Source organism: Chaetodon auriga, chromosome 8 (genome assembly GCF_051107435.1).
Source record: "Chaetodon auriga isolate fChaAug3 chromosome 8, fChaAug3.hap1, whole genome shotgun sequence".
Lineage (NCBI taxonomy): Eukaryota > Metazoa > Chordata > Actinopteri > Chaetodontiformes > Chaetodontidae > Chaetodon > Chaetodon auriga.
Genome location: NC_135081.1, coordinates 14,434,500 through 14,453,103, shown reverse-complemented (window position 1 = coordinate 14,453,103; position 18,604 = coordinate 14,434,500). Strand labels below are relative to the sequence as shown.

At 42.3% G+C, this 18,604-nt stretch overlaps 2 protein-coding genes across 6 annotated transcripts in view; both read left to right on the top strand.

Moving 5' to 3' along the window:
* The window catches only part of myh14 (myosin, heavy chain 14, non-muscle), a 29,990-nt gene extending 19,372 nt beyond the window's left edge, over positions 1–10,618 (top strand). For 4 of the 5 annotated variants that reach the window (XM_076736602.1, XM_076736600.1, XM_076736601.1 and 1 more), the window contains 17 exons: positions 350–494; positions 585–791; positions 947–1,051; positions 1,779–1,931; positions 2,165–2,413; positions 2,515–2,628; positions 2,718–2,816; positions 2,903–3,115; positions 3,296–3,457; positions 3,547–3,675; positions 3,777–3,865; positions 3,948–4,071; positions 4,171–4,379; positions 4,923–5,031; positions 5,592–5,764; positions 5,973–5,996; positions 6,846–10,618. In XM_076736602.1, coding sequence (XP_076592717.1) covers positions 350–494; positions 585–791; positions 947–1,051; positions 1,779–1,931; positions 2,165–2,413; positions 2,515–2,628; positions 2,718–2,816; positions 2,903–3,115; positions 3,296–3,457; positions 3,547–3,675; positions 3,777–3,865; positions 3,948–4,071; positions 4,171–4,379; positions 4,923–5,031; positions 5,592–5,764; positions 5,973–5,996; positions 6,846–7,035 — 2,494 coding nt within the window. In that variant the 3' untranslated portion in view covers positions 7,036–10,618. The remainder of the gene's footprint in view (positions 1–349; positions 495–584; positions 792–946; positions 1,052–1,778; positions 1,932–2,164; positions 2,414–2,514; positions 2,629–2,717; positions 2,817–2,902; positions 3,116–3,295; positions 3,458–3,546; positions 3,676–3,776; positions 3,866–3,947; positions 4,072–4,170; positions 4,380–4,922; positions 5,032–5,591; positions 5,765–5,972; positions 5,997–6,845) is intronic. The other variant, XM_076736599.1, reaches the window with a different exon arrangement.
* Positions 10,619–16,492: 5,874 nt separating this feature from the next.
* On the top strand, positions 16,493–18,150 carry LOC143324096 (mpv17-like protein). Its single transcript, XM_076736305.1, has 5 exons — positions 16,493–16,584; positions 16,844–17,187; positions 17,606–17,676; positions 17,810–17,839; positions 18,031–18,150. Exons 2-5 carry the CDS (start codon positions 16,854–16,856, stop codon positions 18,148–18,150), a joined length of 555 nt encoding a protein of 184 aa, XP_076592420.1. The 5' UTR covers positions 16,493–16,584; positions 16,844–16,853.
* Positions 18,151–18,604: the final 454 nt, after the last annotated feature.

Sequence of the window (18,604 nt, the reverse complement as noted above, 5' to 3'; positions counted from 1 at the left end):
AAAAGGGCCTCTCTGTGTGGAGATTGCATGTTCTCCCCGTGTTCACCTGGGGTATCCTCCATAAAAAAATACCCCCACTAAAAACATGCAAGAAGATCACCACCTGACCAATGGTGACGACAAAGGAACTGGTCCCCGGGCGCCGGTCAGCTGGCAGCCCACCGCTCCTGGTCTGCCGCAGAGGAAAGACTGTCCAAGGATGGGTTAAAAGCGGAGAAAGAATTTCACATATGCATGACGTGTGCAGTTTCCCCCCTAACTCTGCATGTTGTGTTGATTGTGACTAATAAAGGATGTCTTCTTCTTCTTCCAATGCCTCTTTGACCTCCTTCCTCCTCTGTCTGCACAGGTCTCGTCGGGAGGCAGAGTTAAATGAGCTCCAGCGTTGTGTTGAAGAGGAGACTCGCCGCCACGAAGCCCAGCTTTCAGAACTCAGAGTCAAACACAGCGCTGCCATAGACAGCCTCCAGGAACAGCTGGACAATAGCAAGAGAGTAAGAGGAACACACACGCACTCAAAAAGACACGCATGTGTAAAGATGCACCGTCGCTCATCACATGTCGTCATCCATGTTCACTTTCAGGCACGTCAGTCCCTGGAGAAGGCCAAGGCAGTGCTGGAGGAAGAGAGGCAAAATTTGACCTCCGAGCTCAAGAGCCTCCAAGCGGGCCGCGTGGAGAGCGAGAGAGGTCGCAAGAGGGCTGAGAGTCAGCTGCAGGAGCTCAACGCCCGACTGGCTCAGGCCGACAGAGAGAGGGAGGAGAAGGAGGAGCGAGTGCACAAGCTGCAGGTACAAATGGATACAAACGCACCGATATTAAACCTTGAATTCATATGTAGGTTAGTTGCCAGTTCAAGTAGGTCTTCCAGTTCAAAGAGATCTTATAGTGATGAGTGAATGAATGAATGATAAATTTACTTTTATCCCCTCTCGGTCTTTTTCAGTGTGAGATTGAGGCTATCTCCACCAATTTGTCCTCCTCTGACACTAAATCCCTTCGGCTCACGAAAGAGGTCAGCAGCCTGGAGAGCCAGCTGAGTGATGCAAAGGTAACAAAGTGAAAAACACGCCGGGGGGTCAGACATGATGTTGGGCTTTGGCTTCTGGGCTACAGCTTCAGACACTTTGAGCACTTTCTCCGATGGTTCAGAGAACAGCAATAGTTTTTAAAACATTGTTCATCCGCTTGAATTGAAGATAAAAGAAAGACTGCAGACTCAAAAACACTCAAACTGACACAGAGGATGAATCCAAACGTCCACCCTCTGGACTCGCAGACTGAGCCCTCGCAGACGTCAGTCGTACGTACTGTGACAGGTTAACTTTCATCACATGAAGTTTGCGAGACTGCAAGGCACTGATTGGCAGGCCTGAACACTACAATAATAAATGACATTTTGATCACTTCTGTAGCCTATTCCTCAATATAATGAAATATTGCTGGATCATGATGTGGTTGAATATTATTTCTGGCATGCATAATTCAAAACATTTTAATAAAGTCATGTTCTACACATTCATAATAACTTAAATTGTTTTTATAGTTGGCAAGTGGAAAAACTGCAATGTCACGGTCGTATTGAAATGAATTTGCACTAAATAAATCAGTAAAAGTTTGGTGAAGTCTGCACACCATGCAGATTCTCTGGAAGCCTGCAGAAAATCTGCATGACCACTCTTTATGGACTGGATGAATTTGGACAGCAAAGTCCAGCAAAGTTCAGGCAAATCATCACCAGGCCTTGGTTGACACTCTTTTCTCTTCCTCTCTCCCAGGAATTGCTGCAGGATGAAACTCGTCAAAAGATGGCTCTGGGCTCGAGGGTGCGAGCACTGGAGGAGGAGAAGAATGGACTGATGGAAAGACTCGAGGAGGAAGAGGAGAGGGCCAAAGAGTTGACCCGGCAAATCCAGACTCATACCCAGCAGGTAAATCAGAGACCATCCACCTTAAAGTTTAAAGCTGCTGCTTCATCTCTTTGAATTAGATGTTAATAAATGTACTGGGTGTTATTCTAGACCATGGTTCACAGCAGTAAAAGATCAAAATTAGCCATCACATACAATACAAAGATAACAGTACCTGCAAACATATAAAGATCACACTTCAGCTTCTCATATTTCCACATATCAATAAACCCCTCTCTGCTCCACCTCTGCAGCTGGCAGAGCTCCGTAAGCAGTCAGAAGAGGTGAACACTGCAGTGGAAGCTGGAGAGGAGACGCGCAGGAAACTCCAGAGGGAGCTGGACAGCGCCATCCAGAGGGAGCGACAGAAGGAAGAAGAAAAGGAGAGAGTGGAGAGGCAGAGGGAGCGACTGAGGGAGGAGATAGAGGACATGACGCTTGCCCTGCAGAGAGAGAGACAGAACTGCACAGCCCTGGAGAAGAGGCAGAAGAAGTTTGACCAGGTCCGAGCCTCATCAGTTTGCCTGCCTGCACAACAATCACAGTAAATATTCCTGAAATGTCTTCCAGTGACCTCTAACCTTTGCCTTCTTCACCCCTTCAGTGTCTGGCAGAGGAGAAGGCAGTGAGCGCTCGGCTGGCAGAGGAAAGGGACAGAGCAGAAGCAGACAGCCGAGAGAAGGAGACAAGATATCTGGCTCTTTCCCGAGCCCTGCAGGTAAAGTACCTGAGCACAGACAATACAAAGACGCTTGTTGTGTATCTGCGACTGTGGTGATTAATCGTGATGTCTGTGTCCGTGTGTAGGAGGCCCAGGACCAGAGGGAAGAGCTAGAGAGGGTCAACAAGCAGCTCCGTCTGGAAATGGAACAGCTTGTAAACCAGCAGGACGATGTCGGCAAGAACGTAAGAATCTACCTCCCAAGGCTCCTTCGCGATGTCTCTGTCTCAGTCTTCAGTGAGTCAGCGTCTCGAATTTGCTTTTGCATTAGGTCCACGAGCTGGAGCGGACCCGCAGGAACTTAGAAACAGAAGCCCAGAACCTGCGAGTTCAGACGCAGGAGCTGGAGGAGGAGCTGTCGGAGGCGGAGAACTCGAGGCTGCGGCTGGAGGTCACCCTGCAGGCACTCAAGGCTCAGTTTGAGAGGGAGATAAGCACCAGTGAGGAGAAGGGAGAGGAGAAGAGGAGAGCACTCAGCAAACAGGTAGAGAGCAGAAGGAGGGGGGACATCATAGAAGGTGTTGTTGCTGTTCCAAATCACTCATGATCAGAATCAGAAAATCAGAAAAAGCTTTATTGCCAAGTACGATTTTACACATACGAGGAATTTGTTGTGGTGAGGTTGGTGTATGACATGTTTCTCCGGTTCTCCTTCCTATGCCAGGTGAGGGAGCTGGAGATCCAGCTGGAGGAAGAGCGGAGTCAGCGGTCTCAGGCCGTGTCATCAAAGAAGCAGCTGGAAGCAGAACTTCAGGATGCCGAGGCCCAGGTGGAGACGTCGACCCGTGGAAAAGAGGAGGCTGTGAAGCAGCTACGAAGGCTGCAGGTAAGACAGGAAATCCTCCCACACATGAACTTTGATTTTCTGTACTTGTCAATGGCGTGTGTTTAAAAAACGTCCACATTTTGCCACAGGGTCAAATGAAGGAAGTTCTGCGCGAGCTAGATGAGGCCAAGTTGACTCGGGAAGAGGTCATCGCACAGCTGAAAGACAGTGAAAAGAAGATCCAAACACTGGAAGCAGAAGTCCTGCAGTTCACCGAGGTGCATATTTTCCAGTGAAACTGAGCAGAAATATTAAGATGTAATGTTTTTAAAAGTATTACATGACTTTTAACCCACGCCTGCATATGTCATCTGTGTAGGAGCTTTCAGTGTCAGAGAGACAGAAGAGACAGGCTCAGCAGGAGAGAGATGAGCTGGCTGATGAGATGGTCAACAGCAGTTCTGGAAAGTTAGTATCCCTCTACTACAGATATAGTGTTATAATGTGTGCTGTTGGTGTGAACTATTACTCACACTGTTTGTTTGTCCAGAACGGCACTGTCTGAAGAGAAGAGGAGGTTAGAGGCACGAGTCAGTCAGCTGGAGGAGGAGTTGGAGGAGGAGCAGAGTAACGCTGAACTGCTCGCAGAGAGACAAAGGAAGACTGCTCTACAGGTGCAGTAGATGTACATGCACACACACCTGCGTTCGCCTCTGCATTCACAGACACGCATGTAAGCTGACAACATGGTCGCTGCTCTGCTTGTGGTGCAGGTGGAGACTCTGACCGTGCAGCTGCAGGGAGAGAGGACTCTGGCCCAGAAAGCAGAGGCGGCTCGAGAGCAGCTGGAGAGGCAGAACAAGGAGCTGAAGAGCCGACTGGGAGAGATGGAGGGAGCTGTGAGGGGCAAACACAGGCTCAGCGTCGCCGCCCTAGAGGCCAAGATAGAGTCGATGGAGGAGCAGCTGGAGCAGGAGAGACAGTGAGAGGAAAACACACATGCATTAGTACAGACAATACGCTTCAAAGAAATAGAGTTATTTGTTTTTTGAACTTAAGATTTGTTAACAAAAACAAAAGAAATGAGGGGTATGACACCGGGGTTAATACAAGTTTTCTATGTAAAAGTTTACAATATATTAAACTTACTTTCTAAATTCAGTAAATTGTATTATTTTACCTCATGCAGTACCTTTAATTCCACAAATAAGAATGTATAACATAAAAATAAAAATCTGTCATATTATATAGACCCCCCAAAATTAAAATAAAATAACATGGTAATGGGGAAGGGTGAATTCATATGGACAATACAAAAGAAAATGGGACTGGTCAACATTTCCCAGAATGAGACATAAATGTGAAATATTTCTATGTACATATTTTTTACAAAACACATAAATGTGAGTTACAAAGTCAACCCAAAATCCAGCAGAATCCCCCTAAAACACAGCTTGAAGGTGATGTTTCACTGTCAATTTCTTGGTGCAACAGGTAGTTTATGATAGACTTTTTTACCTCCCAGGGAACGAGCCATTGCCAACAAACTGGTGCGAAAGACAGAGAAGAAACTGAAGGAGGTGATGATGCAGGCGGAGGACGAGAGGCGCCATGCAGACCAGTACAGAGAGCAGGTAAGACAATGAACAACTTTATCAGATAAGGTGAGACACTAGGGCATACACAGACCGGTATAGCAAGGCACAGAGTATAAATAATCATTTAATGGGTTTCAGGTCAGATAAGATCGCTGTTCTAATTGTAGCCTCGGATCACAAAGAGTGTTGAAAAATCATCCTAAAATGAGTGATTTATCCGACTCAATCCAACCTAATCCTAATCCCGCCCCGGCATCTGTGTGCTCATTGGGAAGGTAGAGCGCATTCCACTCCGAAAAATAAATCCCTCAACCACAGCTGAGACACTGACTCTCCTCCCAAAACATCATCGGTGATAATCTGCCAGGTTTAATCTGACTCCTGATCCCTATCAGTCCTGCCTGCTCCCAGACTAATCTCTCTTTTTATACATCCACCCCCTTCTCTTCTCCTCTCTTCTCTTCTCGTTCCCCTCTTTCTCCTGTGTCTCACCCGACCTCTGCAATACGCTCTGTCCTTCTCCTCCTCTTCCCCTGCATTGCTCCCCTCCTCTCTCCTCTCCTCCCCTCCTCCTCCTCCTCCTCCTCCTCCTCCAGCTGGACAAATCGATGGTCCGCCTGAAGCAGCTGAAGAGGCAGCTGGAGGAGGTGGAGGAGGAGAACTCTCGCGCCAACGCTCAGAAGAGGAAGTTGCAGAGGGAGCTGGAGGAGCTCACCGACAGCGGGCAGAGCATGACGCGAGAGATCACCTCTCTCCGCAGCCAGCTCAGGTAACCACGTGTGTGAGTGTGTGTGAGTGTGTGTGTGTGTGTGTGTGTGTGTGTGCATTTTCTGTTTGAACAATCATCATTTATTGTTTTATTTGGTTTTAACTCCCCCATTAACTTGATATGATTTGTTTTGCTTTGCTCTTTTGTTGCATCCGTTTGTGTCCATCTAACACTGACAAACTGTCCATGTGTCTCCGTCAACACTCAGCGTCCCTGAATGGAGAGCAGATAAGTAGGTCACTGTGTGTGTCGTAATTTTATTATTTGTGTGCGTGTGTGTGTCTGTGTGCGGAGGGGTACGTGTGTCATTTAGACAATTTAATGATAATTGTTGTCCAACCATAGACAGTGATGAATCAGCATCCATTAATTGCATGTTGATTAATCATTTTGTTAATTTATCAAGACAATATTTTCAGAAATATTAGTTTTTCAGCTTGCGAAATGAGAAGCAGACTCATTGAGCTGAATACAAGACAATGTTGCTTTTTTGGGGAGGATCACTTGTGGTAAAGTGGAGCTCGTATTATATTCAAGGACTAGACCTTCACATATACACAACAGCACATACTCTGGCTCCTACAGAGTGTTGCATGATGGGGTATGTTGCCAGACTAGCGAGTTTCTTCAAGTCCATGTGGAGTGTGTCTTTTAGAGTTAGTCAGCCCGAAAAGTCTCAAGGAAGCCCAGTTTAACTTACAGGTGTTTTCCTGCTGTATAAAAAGTCAGACTGGGGACTGAGACACTAAGAGTCACAGGTGTCATGCAGTGTCATGATGAAAATCACTGTGTGCAAATATGTGACTGATAAACAAGCTTCACTAATGTACAGTTCACATTCTGCTTTCATGGAAGAAAAAAGGCTGCACGGATGAAGGCTCTTTTCCGTGGGCTGATAGTATCTCGGGGACCCGCTCATAAAGTCTAAAAAGCTCTTTCTGTCTTCAAAAAGTCTTTTTCTGAAATTGGGTACAGGGAAAGAGGGGGGGGGGGTTGTCTTATATTTGCGATGGTTTGCTAGTTTTCTGGAGAAATCTCTGCTCACAGCTGGTCGTTCTATAACTGTCTCTCTCTCATCCAGGCGCGCTCCGTTGCCCTTGGCCATGCGTGGACGCAGAGCGCTGGTGGACGACCTCTCATTGGAGAACTCGGACTCAGAGGAGCCCCCTGCCTCGCCGACGCCCTCCTCTGGAGTCCCAGGGACCCCGACTCCCTCCTCTGAACACAGCCTGGACCCTCCACCTCCCTACACCGTCAACAACACAGAGTGACGCACACATAGACTCAGTTACACACATCATGTACACACACACACTCACACACAAACACATCTGCCTCTCACAGCCTCGACTACTCAGGGGTGAAGGAGTGACACGCACACAGTACATAACACTAGTCTATAAAGGTAAACAAAGGCATGTAGGATGCACACATCCGGCGCTATAACGATAAAACGACCTCACTGAAAAACAGAAACAGTGTAAAAATGAGATTTTACAAAGAGGCGACTGCAATTGATTTTTATTTTGTAACAAACTGTGACATAAAAAAACAACCTAACAAAGACTGGAAATTTCTACATTACGCCTCTGTAATGCACTTCTGAGGAACTAAACTACATCTCCCAGAGTTCCAAAGAGAAAGAGAATTTTAATCAGCTGATTTCATGATGCTGTACAGTGATTAGGAGGCAGAAAACATTATGGTCTATATGTCTTTTACATTAGGAGGTATTTTTAAACTAAGCCATGTTTAACCCTTTGATGAGGATTTCCAATCTGATTTCACAAAGGGCTGCTAGAGCGTGAAAATACTTCTGGAGGGTGTTAAGACAATCTATATACATTTAGATAAAGTAGCTAAGTGGAAGCCCATGCGGAACAGAGAACTCATCCTCTTTGCAACGCTGTGTTAAGTGCAAACAAAGTTTTCATGCGTCACTTTTCAAAAAAAGAGAAACTTGGAATAATCGAGCAAACATGGACATTTTTGGGCGCGTTAGCGAAAAAGAAGTGGCAATTAATAACCGATATTTAATGAGACTTTTATTGGAAATGCTTGATCAGAAAAAGGGACGCATTAGTTCTATAATATATTGATCTCATTTTCATATAATTTGTTAAAATTGTAGAGACACAAACGACTGGCCATAAAAAGCAGCCTATAGCGTTATAGCTGCACTGCAGTTGTATTAAGTGAGAAATCATTTTTCTGTAGATTAGAGACAGTATGTTGTTAGACAAAGCAGTAGGTATTAGGTATTAGATAGTTTCTTTAACTAAAGTTTTAACATATTGCTTCAGAAATTTGAATTTCTATAATTTATATCCAATGTGAACTTAAGTTATTGATCGCTGGTTGTTTTCTGTACAACTCCGTCTTGCCGGGGGAAGCATTATTACTGTCTGATTATTTGTGCTCCTGTTGGCCCTGATGATTTAAACTTCTCGGTTCCAGTCAGCGTCACAGCATCAGGTCTCAGAGGTGAATTTGCATTGAAGACCTCTCTGGTGGTTAACTGCTTTGAGTGTAGACAGCAACATATCTAGAAACAACCTGCAGAGAGCTGTATTAAATGATCTTTGTATCCAAAGCAGAAAAAATGGTGACGACTCGTCTTTTTTCTGTTTTCAGACTGATAAACACGTCACATTTTATTTTGACAGCCATCTTGTACATTGTAATCTTGATTTTTACTCAGCACCTGTGTAAATTATTGATCAAACAAAGCTTTTTTGTGTTTAACCAAATGGTGGGCGTACGGATGAGCAAAAGGGACTTAAAATTGTAGTAAACGTAGAGTAGCAGTAGAATAGAGTAGAGGACAGGAGTAGAGGCTGGGTATGTGTTCTGCTATCATCCAGTGACTCTGCTGGAGTCATTCTTAGTAGAATAAACCCTCCGCTTGCAGTTCCTGTGTTGAAGACTGTAGAATAACTGAGCACGAGACTCAAAGCATTTTCAGATATTAGTAGTATTAGATAAAAAATGACAATGGAGGCACTGAGGAATTGATTTTTATGAAGCAAACAGCACGTACAACGAAAAATAGATTTTCTTTTACCCAGGCTATCATCTCAAAAGGACGTTGGTGTGAGTGGTGTCGACCAGACACAAGCAGCTTGATGACCCCGCTGTGAGACAGACAATGCTTTTGTCACACCTGTTTTTTTTTTTTTTTGAAGCGAGACGTCTCTGTTTTATTTATTCAGCACTCTTCAGTTTGCCTGTCAGAGCTTTACGACTAACCAGGAAGCTAATGTGATGTCTAGTTTTTGACATACACACAAATAGCAATTTTATATAGTTTTAACAGTTTGGGAAATACGCTTACTCTCTTTTGTGCAGAGAGTTAGATGAGAAGATAGACACCACGCTGAATATAAAGATACAGCTGACAGCTGGGTAGCTTAGCTTAGCATAACAGTTGTTAACAAGGGGAAAGGTTAGCCTGGCTCTGTCTAAAGGTAACAAAATACACCTAGCAGCAGCTCTAAAGCTCTTTGTTTATGGAGTAAACAAATAGAATAAAACGTGTCAGCTGGCGAGCTTTAGAGGTGCTGATTGGTGGGTTGTGTTAACTGTAGGTTAACACAGAGTAGCTGTTGATCCCTCTTTTGAGACCTTGTGCTATGCTAAGCTAAAGGTCTTCTGACTGTAGATTCATATTTCTTTCGCAGATGTGAAACTTTTGTTGATCTTCTCGTTCGACTCTTGACAAAAAGCAAACAAGCCTATTTATAAAATGTAGAACTTTTCCTTTAATTTCCAAAGAGTCACTGGCGCTTTAACTTTCAATTGGAATAAAGAAAGATGAAGATTGTGTTGCTGAAATCACAAATGTTTGTGTAATTTCTCTGAATGGTTCTTTTTGTTCTGTTTTTATATATATGACAAATGATTAATGATGATGTTGCTGTTTACTGTTGATTGCGCACAGGAACGCTTCAGTAGTTGACGGTAATCCAGGTTGTCATTACTGTTCCCTCGTCCTCCTTCTGTTGTAAGTGAACAGGTGTTCATTTTCATGAAACAGAGTGTAAAGATGACATCTTCACTGACAAAACAAGAGCGACATGCGTGCAACATCCCATGTCTATCTATATTTTCAGACATGATGAGCTTTTTTTTTTTTTTTGTCATGCCAGGCTCACCATGAATCACAGTTAGTGACATTTGAGGAAAAATCAAACCAGCTGGGTCAAGAAAGAGTTTGACTGCTGACGACATATATTTAATGCCCTATTAAAGGGTTTTATTTTTTATTTTCTGTATGTACAATTCTTTCATTTTAGCAGTATGCAAAGGATTTTGTTTGACGCTTTGTTTTTTTAAGATTTTTGTGTAAATGCTGCACTTTACACATGACCAGTGGAGATAAACACAGCCGGACACTGTCGGCACATTACGTCTGCTTTGTCGGCTCGTAATTTATCTAACAGAGGCTGACATAGCGTTAAGCCAAATGAGCTGACATCACGTGTCATCACGATATAGTCTGTCACTCTGAACTCTTCACTTCAATGTCGTAATCTCAGAATGTCACATCAGCGTCTAAACGTGGCGACTTTGTTCACGCCTTGATAGACCAAAATCTGAAGACACGTGGATTGAACTGCTGACCTGAGAACAGATGAGTTCTGTTCATCTGTAGCAAGAGACGAGGCGAGACGGTGCTTCTCTGAGGTGTTATTTTTCTCTCTGTGTTTGTTTATGGCTACTGTGGAACCTGAAACATTTTGGATGAATGTGTTTTATTGTTTCAGTCGTTTTTCTTTCTCTTTTTTTGTTAATGATGCTGTAATTATGAAACATCTGACTGGGGTTAACTTTAATATATGTCGTTGGTTTTGATCTTTGTGTTTCTGTGTGTTTCTTTGAGATCACAAGCTGGACATGCACACATGCTTATTAGTGGTGGACAGTGACTAAGTACATTTACTCAAGTACTAAAGTAGAGATTTGAGGTACTTGTACTTCAGTATTCATCAATCAGTAGTCATCAGTTTAGAAACTATAAAACAGTATATAAAGTAGTTCAAATGAGCTCCACATCAACCGCCTACATCTGTCAAATGCTGCTGATAATGATAATAAGGATCCATCTTATTTTGCATTATGAGTACTTTTACTTGATTCTTTAATTATATTTTTGCAACTAACACGTGTACTTTTACTTCAGTTACATTTTCAATGCAGGACTTTTATTTGTAACTGCCACTCAAGCTTAAGTTACAGGAGTTACAGGGTTTATCCTTTATTGGCATTATGAATATTTGTCACCACTTTAAACATTAACATTTCATACTTACCACTGCAATCAATATATAGAGTCAGACTCAAACACGAGTAACAGTTAAAAGCTTACATACACATACATGAGAGACTATATTAGTATTTACTGCCAGTCAAATGTGTTTGAACTGAGAAAAAGACACTTGAATTTGTGGTAGAATCTCAAGAAAAGTAAATTGATTAGTTCAGATTCAGAAGTGAAGACATTTAAAGTACTGGTAATAAATAAGTGTTAGAGAACAGAATATGTCTTCTTACTGGAAATTAGTCATTAGCCACTTGTAACAGACTTTACTAATCTTGCAGCTGGTGCTGTCACTTTTTAAAAAGGTGTACAAATGTACAGTCTGGTGTCCCAGTTGCTTGATTCCTTTGCAAAATCTTACAGTATTTAAGACCAAGTTGCATGAGATTCAAGCAGAGTTTCGTGACAGGCAGTGCACATCCTGAAAAGCTCTTTCTGTGCTCAGACTGTCAAAACAACAGATTTCCAACCACATTCAAACTGAGACATTCAAACATTCAATAAGGGGCAGAATCCAAAAGACACCATACTTCTGTCTTAACCTCTTCAACAAGGCAGCATCAGCGCATACCCTTTGTACAGCCGCCTCAACGTTTACAGCAGAACAGCCGTGCATCACTGTGACTTTTTTCACATAATTGACACACCTCACCAAAAAGACACATGTTGCTAGCAGTCGGGTGACCTCCTGTCCTTTAAGATATCAGTGAACAGCCAGTCATCCTCATGCGGAGGTGTTGGTATGGGACGCTGCTCAGCATAATGAAGTGGGACAGGGAATGATTGAGCAACACCCTCAAACGGTGTAAAGAGTTGTTTATTGACCAGCATACAGGGACTCTCTTCCTGAGGGTGCCGGTATGTCTGCAGCTCTGAGGCATCGTAGTGGTAGCTGATCGATGTGGGGAGCTGGTTCTGGATCATATCTGCACCTTGGCATGGCTTAAAATTGTTAAACTGTGGCTCTGTGGCATCTTCATTTGGTCTCAGCACACTCTGGAAGTGGTTTGTGGTCAGTCCCTGATCCCCATGGAAACTGTATCCATATGCATACTCATCTGCCTCGCAGTGTAGCTCCTCCATCTCTGATGTGTTGCAGATTCTCTCTGTGATACTATCTGACTGATGTGCAAATCCAACATCATCAGCACTGACTTCCTGCCCAACATCACCTTGGCACGCACAGATACTTTCAAAATAGGCCTCTACATCCACACAGCCTGCTAAGTCATCATCACCGACGCTGAAAAGCTCCATAATTTCTGTCCACGGACTCTCTGAAACGTCAGTGATGTTCCTCCGGGCCTGTGTGCTGGTTGAGATGTCTGTGAGCATTTGGATCGAGAAGTCGCAAGAGTCAAGGGACAATGGAGAGAGTCTAGGAGAGAAGACAGGGGACATGTCCACATTTTGGCAGAACTGGATGAAACCGGAGTCCTGCTGAAGTGTTAGAGGGTCTTCTGAGAGGTTGTTGGCTGACCTCAGTGGACTTTGATCGTAGTGTTCAGTTTGAAAGAGCTCTGCCCTGCAGTGACAATCTGTAGGTGTGCATTCAACCAGTTTGTGATTTCTGCTCTCTTTTTTCTGCCCCTCTTTGCTCTGGGTGTTCTCTCTAGTGGCACAGGTGGCCGGCTGTGATTTGGGGTGTCGTTTCCAAAGATGTCCCGAGCCTGGCTGCTTCTTTTCACTGAGTTCAGTTTCATGTGAGCCAACAGATACATCACCAGAGATGCTATCTGCACCTGTGTGATCACTGCATTTATCTGGATCTTGCACATAACCACCTTGGGAGGGTCGGTCTGACTGGTCAAGAGTCTCTGGCTTCTGTGATGGTACAGACGACGGGCTCTTTTCGTCCTCTTTAAAATAAAGAGCCGATGCCAACCGGTGGTTTGCTGCTTCTATGTCTGCAAACTTTCTGTAGGAAGAGAGACGAGGAAAGGATTAAATACATTTCTACCCGCTTTCTAAGCTTAGCACAAAGACTATACACAGAGGGAAAAAGCTAGCCTGACTGTGACAGTAAGTAACAACAGCCACCCATCGTCAACACTTACATCCAGTTTGTTTGACCTGTACCAAAACTAAAATGGAAAAGTGGCAAGTTCTGGTTTTACATGGGGTTAGATGAGGGGTGCAGGGTACGAGGTGGATTTTGTTACCTTCCAGAGCCAGGACAGCTTTTTATTTAATATATAACTTTACTGAGAAAAACTCATAAAATATCCATGTTCTTCATTATAGAAGTAGTTGTAAATATATGACAAAAGTAACAAAAATAAGTTCAATTGTGCAACAAATAAAAAATGTAGGAAAAGGAGAGACTTATGGAGTAAATTTCAAATGTCATTTTTGCCAACTTACAATTTTTGAGATTTAAGTTTTACATTTTCAAATCTTTATCTTAGCATGTTAATCTTTTAAGCCGTATCATTTTATGGACATGGTGTTTTGCTGATATATTTATCAAGTTAATTATGTAAGTTTGAAATGAGAATTGTTAAAAATGAGTAATGTATCAACCGAGCCAGGACAAGCTAAGCTAACTGCTTATGGATGTATCTTAATATCTATCATAGCTACAGACATGACAGTGGTATTGATGATCTCAGCTTATCTAATCATCGAACTCTTGAAAAAATATTTCCAAAATTTCTTCCTTTAAAATGAAGCAGCGTTGGCTCTGATCCATCATATCAAGAGCTGTCATCAGAGGCCAAGAGGGATTCTTCGTTCTGAGATATTCTTTTTTTTCAATCAGTGCTCACACTCACAACACACCTCTGAATCATGTTGTGCAGGAAGCGCCGGTGGTTGACCTGCCGTTTGGACGGTCGGTTCTTCCGGGGTTTCTGAAGGGTCCTCATCATGTGACCTGCTGCTGAAGTCACAAAGGTGTAGAGGTCCCGACCCCACGGGACCCCTCGCTCCAGGCCGGGCTCAAGAGTCACAGAGATGGATGGTCTCATGGCTGAAAGAGAGGGGGATGAGGGGAGGGAAAGAAATGACAGGATAGAAGAGGTGAGAATTTCTTGGTAGCTCATGTCATTCAATAATACTGTGACTTGAATGATTTAACATGTAAGAAATATGTTCAGGATTTATTTCTAAACATTTGTCATGCATTTGAATCATTCACAGCACGTGAGAGCAGTTCTTAATCTTAAAAATGCTAATAGTAGTAACTACATCATTTAATCAAGTCCTGTACTCACCCACAGTTTTGATGTACTATTTCCATTTTTGCTACTTTATACTTTACATTTCAGCACAAAATATTGTGCTAATTTGCATTTAATTCACAGCTGTAGTTACTGGTTACACTCCAGATGACATTGATTATACAGGTCAATGCACACAATCTACAATCTAAACTACAGTATATGAGATAAAATTGGCTTCAGGCTGCTGCAACATAAAATTCTGCTTATACATTAATGCCAATATTAATTTAACAATATATGCACTCATAGTAATATGACACAGATTTTTGTCACATTAAGCATGATCTACTGCTGATACAATACACTTTGAACTTTTACATGTAACAGAGTATTTTTACATTGTGATATTGGTACATTTACAGTTGAGAATGATAAACACGGTAACCCCTTGTTGTAGTCTTGTTCTATGCTGTTCAGCTCAATAGAAAAAATGTATATATATATATAATATGTTTACCTTCTTCTTCCTCAGGTGCTGTGTCTTCTTGTGTCTTCCTACAAATGCACTGAGGACTCAGCTTGACGGAGGCGGGCTGCTTCAGAGTGAGAGAGGTGTGGTAATTTAATTGTTCATGTATGTCTGTTTATGTATTGTGACACAAGCACTCAATGCAAATGCAGAACCCCCCCCCCCCCAGCAGTATGAATGGAATCCAACTTGATTCAGTGATAGTGGGAGAGGAAATGAGACACGATGAGAGACTCTGAAAAGAAAGAGGCAATTATCTGAGAAGTCAACCACTGGTGGAAGTGTGGGCACACGTCTCCATTGTGTGCCACACTAAAGACAGCTTGTTAAATACTGGGAGACACAAACGCACCAGTTGAGGCAGTTAACAAGCCCTTAATTGATCAGTTTAAACTCTGGCCCTAATTATCACATTCTCAGAGGGAAGAGCTGAGATGGTTGCTAGTGGCTTTAATTCACCTTTACAATTCCACGTACAGAATTTTACATATCTATGGCAGCAGGTGGGTGAATAGAGGCTGCCCTTTTCACAAAGGTGAAAAGGGAAAAATGAAATCCATCAACTTTTGTGTGCATCTTTTATTTTTTTCCACACTTTTGCCTCTTTGACCCTTTGTGCTGGATATTTGAGATGACCTCATCCTGACTGTCACTCGTGTCTGATTTTTTTTCTCTTCTCTCAGTATCTGATCGAGATATGGAGTCTTTTTGAGGGCTTTCAAATTTTTATCACCCTTTCAATTGAACAAATTTCTGAGCAATATAAGGACAATATCAATATCAACACAATATATATATATACACACATATATAGATATACATATATACACACACACATATATATACTCACACACACACACACACACACACACATATACATATACATATACGTATATATGCATGTGTGTGTGTGTGTGTGTATATATTGTAAAGACCTCTTATATTGCCTCCTCAGTTTTCCGTATAAATATACCACAGCACTGCTGTTGGTAATGGCATATCTCATAACGTCTTTTATAGTTGTATTTACTCATTTATATTTAATCTGCTCCAGGAAACATGAGTAGTTTATTCTAGGTCACCACAGAGCCTCCAACTTGTTGATTGGTTAACTTTCTGCTTTGGATCTGGAGTGCTTGAAGACCTGAGTTCATTCAGCTGAACTCTGACTCCTGGGTTATATTGTGTTACACACAGCTTTCACACAACATTCTCCATCTATAATTTTGACACAGTCTCACACCCTTCTAGCCTCTTTAATGTGACAACTCAGCTTGTCTTCTGTCTTCACTGTCATGAAGTGGAAAGCTATCTTAGTTACTTTAATGAAAGTGAGGAAGCATTGCATCAGGGGTGGCATCTATTTATAGTGACAGACACCACATGTACCTTAGAGTGACCAGAGAGCTGGACGGCTATCTTACTGCTGTGGTCACAACTCCAACTCTTCACACAACGAGACAAATCTGTGGTAAGTGACATGAACTGTTTGACAAGTTAGTCAAGTGATGAGGTGTAAGAGGTATAATAAACCACATTGTGTGGGCTCATCTACACTGCTAATGGAGCAGTGGTACAGATTATTGCTTGGTTTGTCAGCTCTTTATCATTCCTCACATGTGGTGTTTTCTCAGATTCCTCTCCCCTGGGCTGATAAAGGTTTTATCACACATTCTCTGCAACTGTGGCAGAACTTTGACCCGGTGAGACGGAGACCTCCCTCTAAAGTAGATTCATCTCCGCTCCTCCTCGGTCAACTGAGCCAATCAGGAAAGAGTTTGCGTCTCTTTGGTTTTGTAAATTTAAGGTAAGGCTGAGAAGAGCTACGCTTAAAGGTAGGTTTTAGCTAAAAAAGACTTAACTTAAAACAGAGTGACTGACAGTATTTTCAATATGACATTTAGAATACCATTTTGTTATTAATGTTGCTTAACTTCCTTTCACGTCCATTTGATTTGAACATTTATTCAAAAGTCCTCCTCATTCAAAAAAAGTTCTTCTGTAAAGCAGTCATAGCCAGTGGCTTTATTGTGAATAAGTTCATCTTGAATCCTCTCTCTGATCAGATTCATCGCCATGCAGCGGGCCTGGGCTGTGTTCAAGACTCATCCGTACATCAGTAACGTCCTGGGATACACAACGCTGTTTGCCTCTGCTGACCTCATACAGCAGAGTATGCTGGGAGGGAAACACACTGCAGGATCCACGCTGGAGGATCCGGCTGGCATCGACTGGTCTCAGACAGCTCGAGTGGCGACTGTCGGCTTCTGTTTCCATGCCAACTTCAACTACCACTGGCTCAGAGGGCTGGAGAGGATGCTGCCCGGAGGCGGAGTGAAGGCGGTGACAGGAAAGGTTGTGGTGGATCAGCTGATTGCAGCTCCTCTCACCATCAGTGCCTTTTACATTGGTAAGTGTGTTAGGAATCCTGTTAGAATCCTTGCTTATTCCTAATAACTATGCATGTCTTATGAGGGTCTTATATTCTAACTGAGGAAAGCTCAGCTAGTGTCTATGCCGCTGTTACTTTCTTACATGCTACTTCTCCCAACAGTGACAGTATTTGTGTTTTATTTTCTTTCCTCTCAGCCACTAATCGAACTCTGAGTATTTTTTTTTAATGGAAATATTTTTCACTTTATTCGTCTCCTTTATTTCGCTTTCCCATCCAGAAAAATGAAAACATGTCATACAGAAATTATTCAGAAATTATGCACCCAGAAAATAAATCAATGCAAAACTTTCTGTTTGAACTGTACTTGTCCATAAAACACATCTTTTAATGATGGATCTAACAAATAATCAATAAAACATTTAACACCTTTTAGGTTTAAGTTTACTTGAGAACAAAGCTGACCTGCTTGAAGACTGGAGACAGAAATTCTGGACATCTTATAAGGTACACACACAGTTAAAGGTTGCCTTTATAAGAACAGTGTTTACTATTTATTCTATTATTATAAAATGTCATGGAATACGTCACTCTGTCTGTTTGCTGTATCTGGAGCTCTATCTTCTGTTCCTCTCTTTAGACTGGAGTGGTATTTTGTTCAACAATGCAGGTGAGATATTCTTGTATTGATCCAATTATTGGTCAGTTTCTGTCTGCACACACAGATTCACAGACATGAACACACATTGGAATTTCCCCTCACGGGACTAATAAAGGAATATTGAATTGAATATGAACAGTACAGTACATTCTACACAGATGTAGAATAACATTTTTCTTTTGTTTCCTCCACCATTTCAGGCTGTGAACTTTGCCCTGGTCCCCCCTGTGGCACGGACAGTGTTTCTGGGAGGCATCGCACTGGCTTTCACAATCTACCTGTGTCACCTCAGACAGCAGCGTGGCCACAAGCTCGAATAAACTTGAAATCCTCAGCTCCATGGTGCAAGTTTTTGAATTTGAACTGAATCACTGTGATTTTTAAAAGTAGTATTTGTTATTATGTGAAAACAACAAATAATGTGATCAGATAAGGCTTACTTAAGGGCAGAATTCAGTTGTGCAATCTTTAGATTACAGAGGACATAAGAGAGGATTCCCTAAATAAGACGTGCAAATGTGAATCACAATGATGCAACAGTGTCTGAGTTTAATACTGATGATACTCATGGTGTTGCAGCTTTTCCTCTGAGAACACAGAGAACAACAGAGCTGTGAAATCCTAATTTAACTGCCATGCTGTTTCAGTACATCATATACCAGGGTAACTTAATGTTTCCATATATTTTTTGACTAATAAAAGTAAAAAAAAAAAAAAAGAGGCAATTTTTTTCTGTTTTTGTTTCACTTTGAACATTTTATCAAGATTCAGACA

Coding starts and splice junctions, on each gene's coding strand:
- LOC143324096 (XM_076736305.1), top strand. CDS start 16,854: ATGCAGCGGGCCTGGGCTGTGTTCAAGACTCATCCGTACATCAGTAAC. Junction 17,677..17,809: donor AATTCTGGACATCTTATAAG/GTACACACACAG, acceptor TCCTCTCTTTAG/ACTGGAGTGGTATTTTGTTC. Junction 17,840..18,030: donor TATTTTGTTCAACAATGCAG/GTGAGATATTCT, acceptor CCACCATTTCAG/GCTGTGAACTTTGCCCTGGT.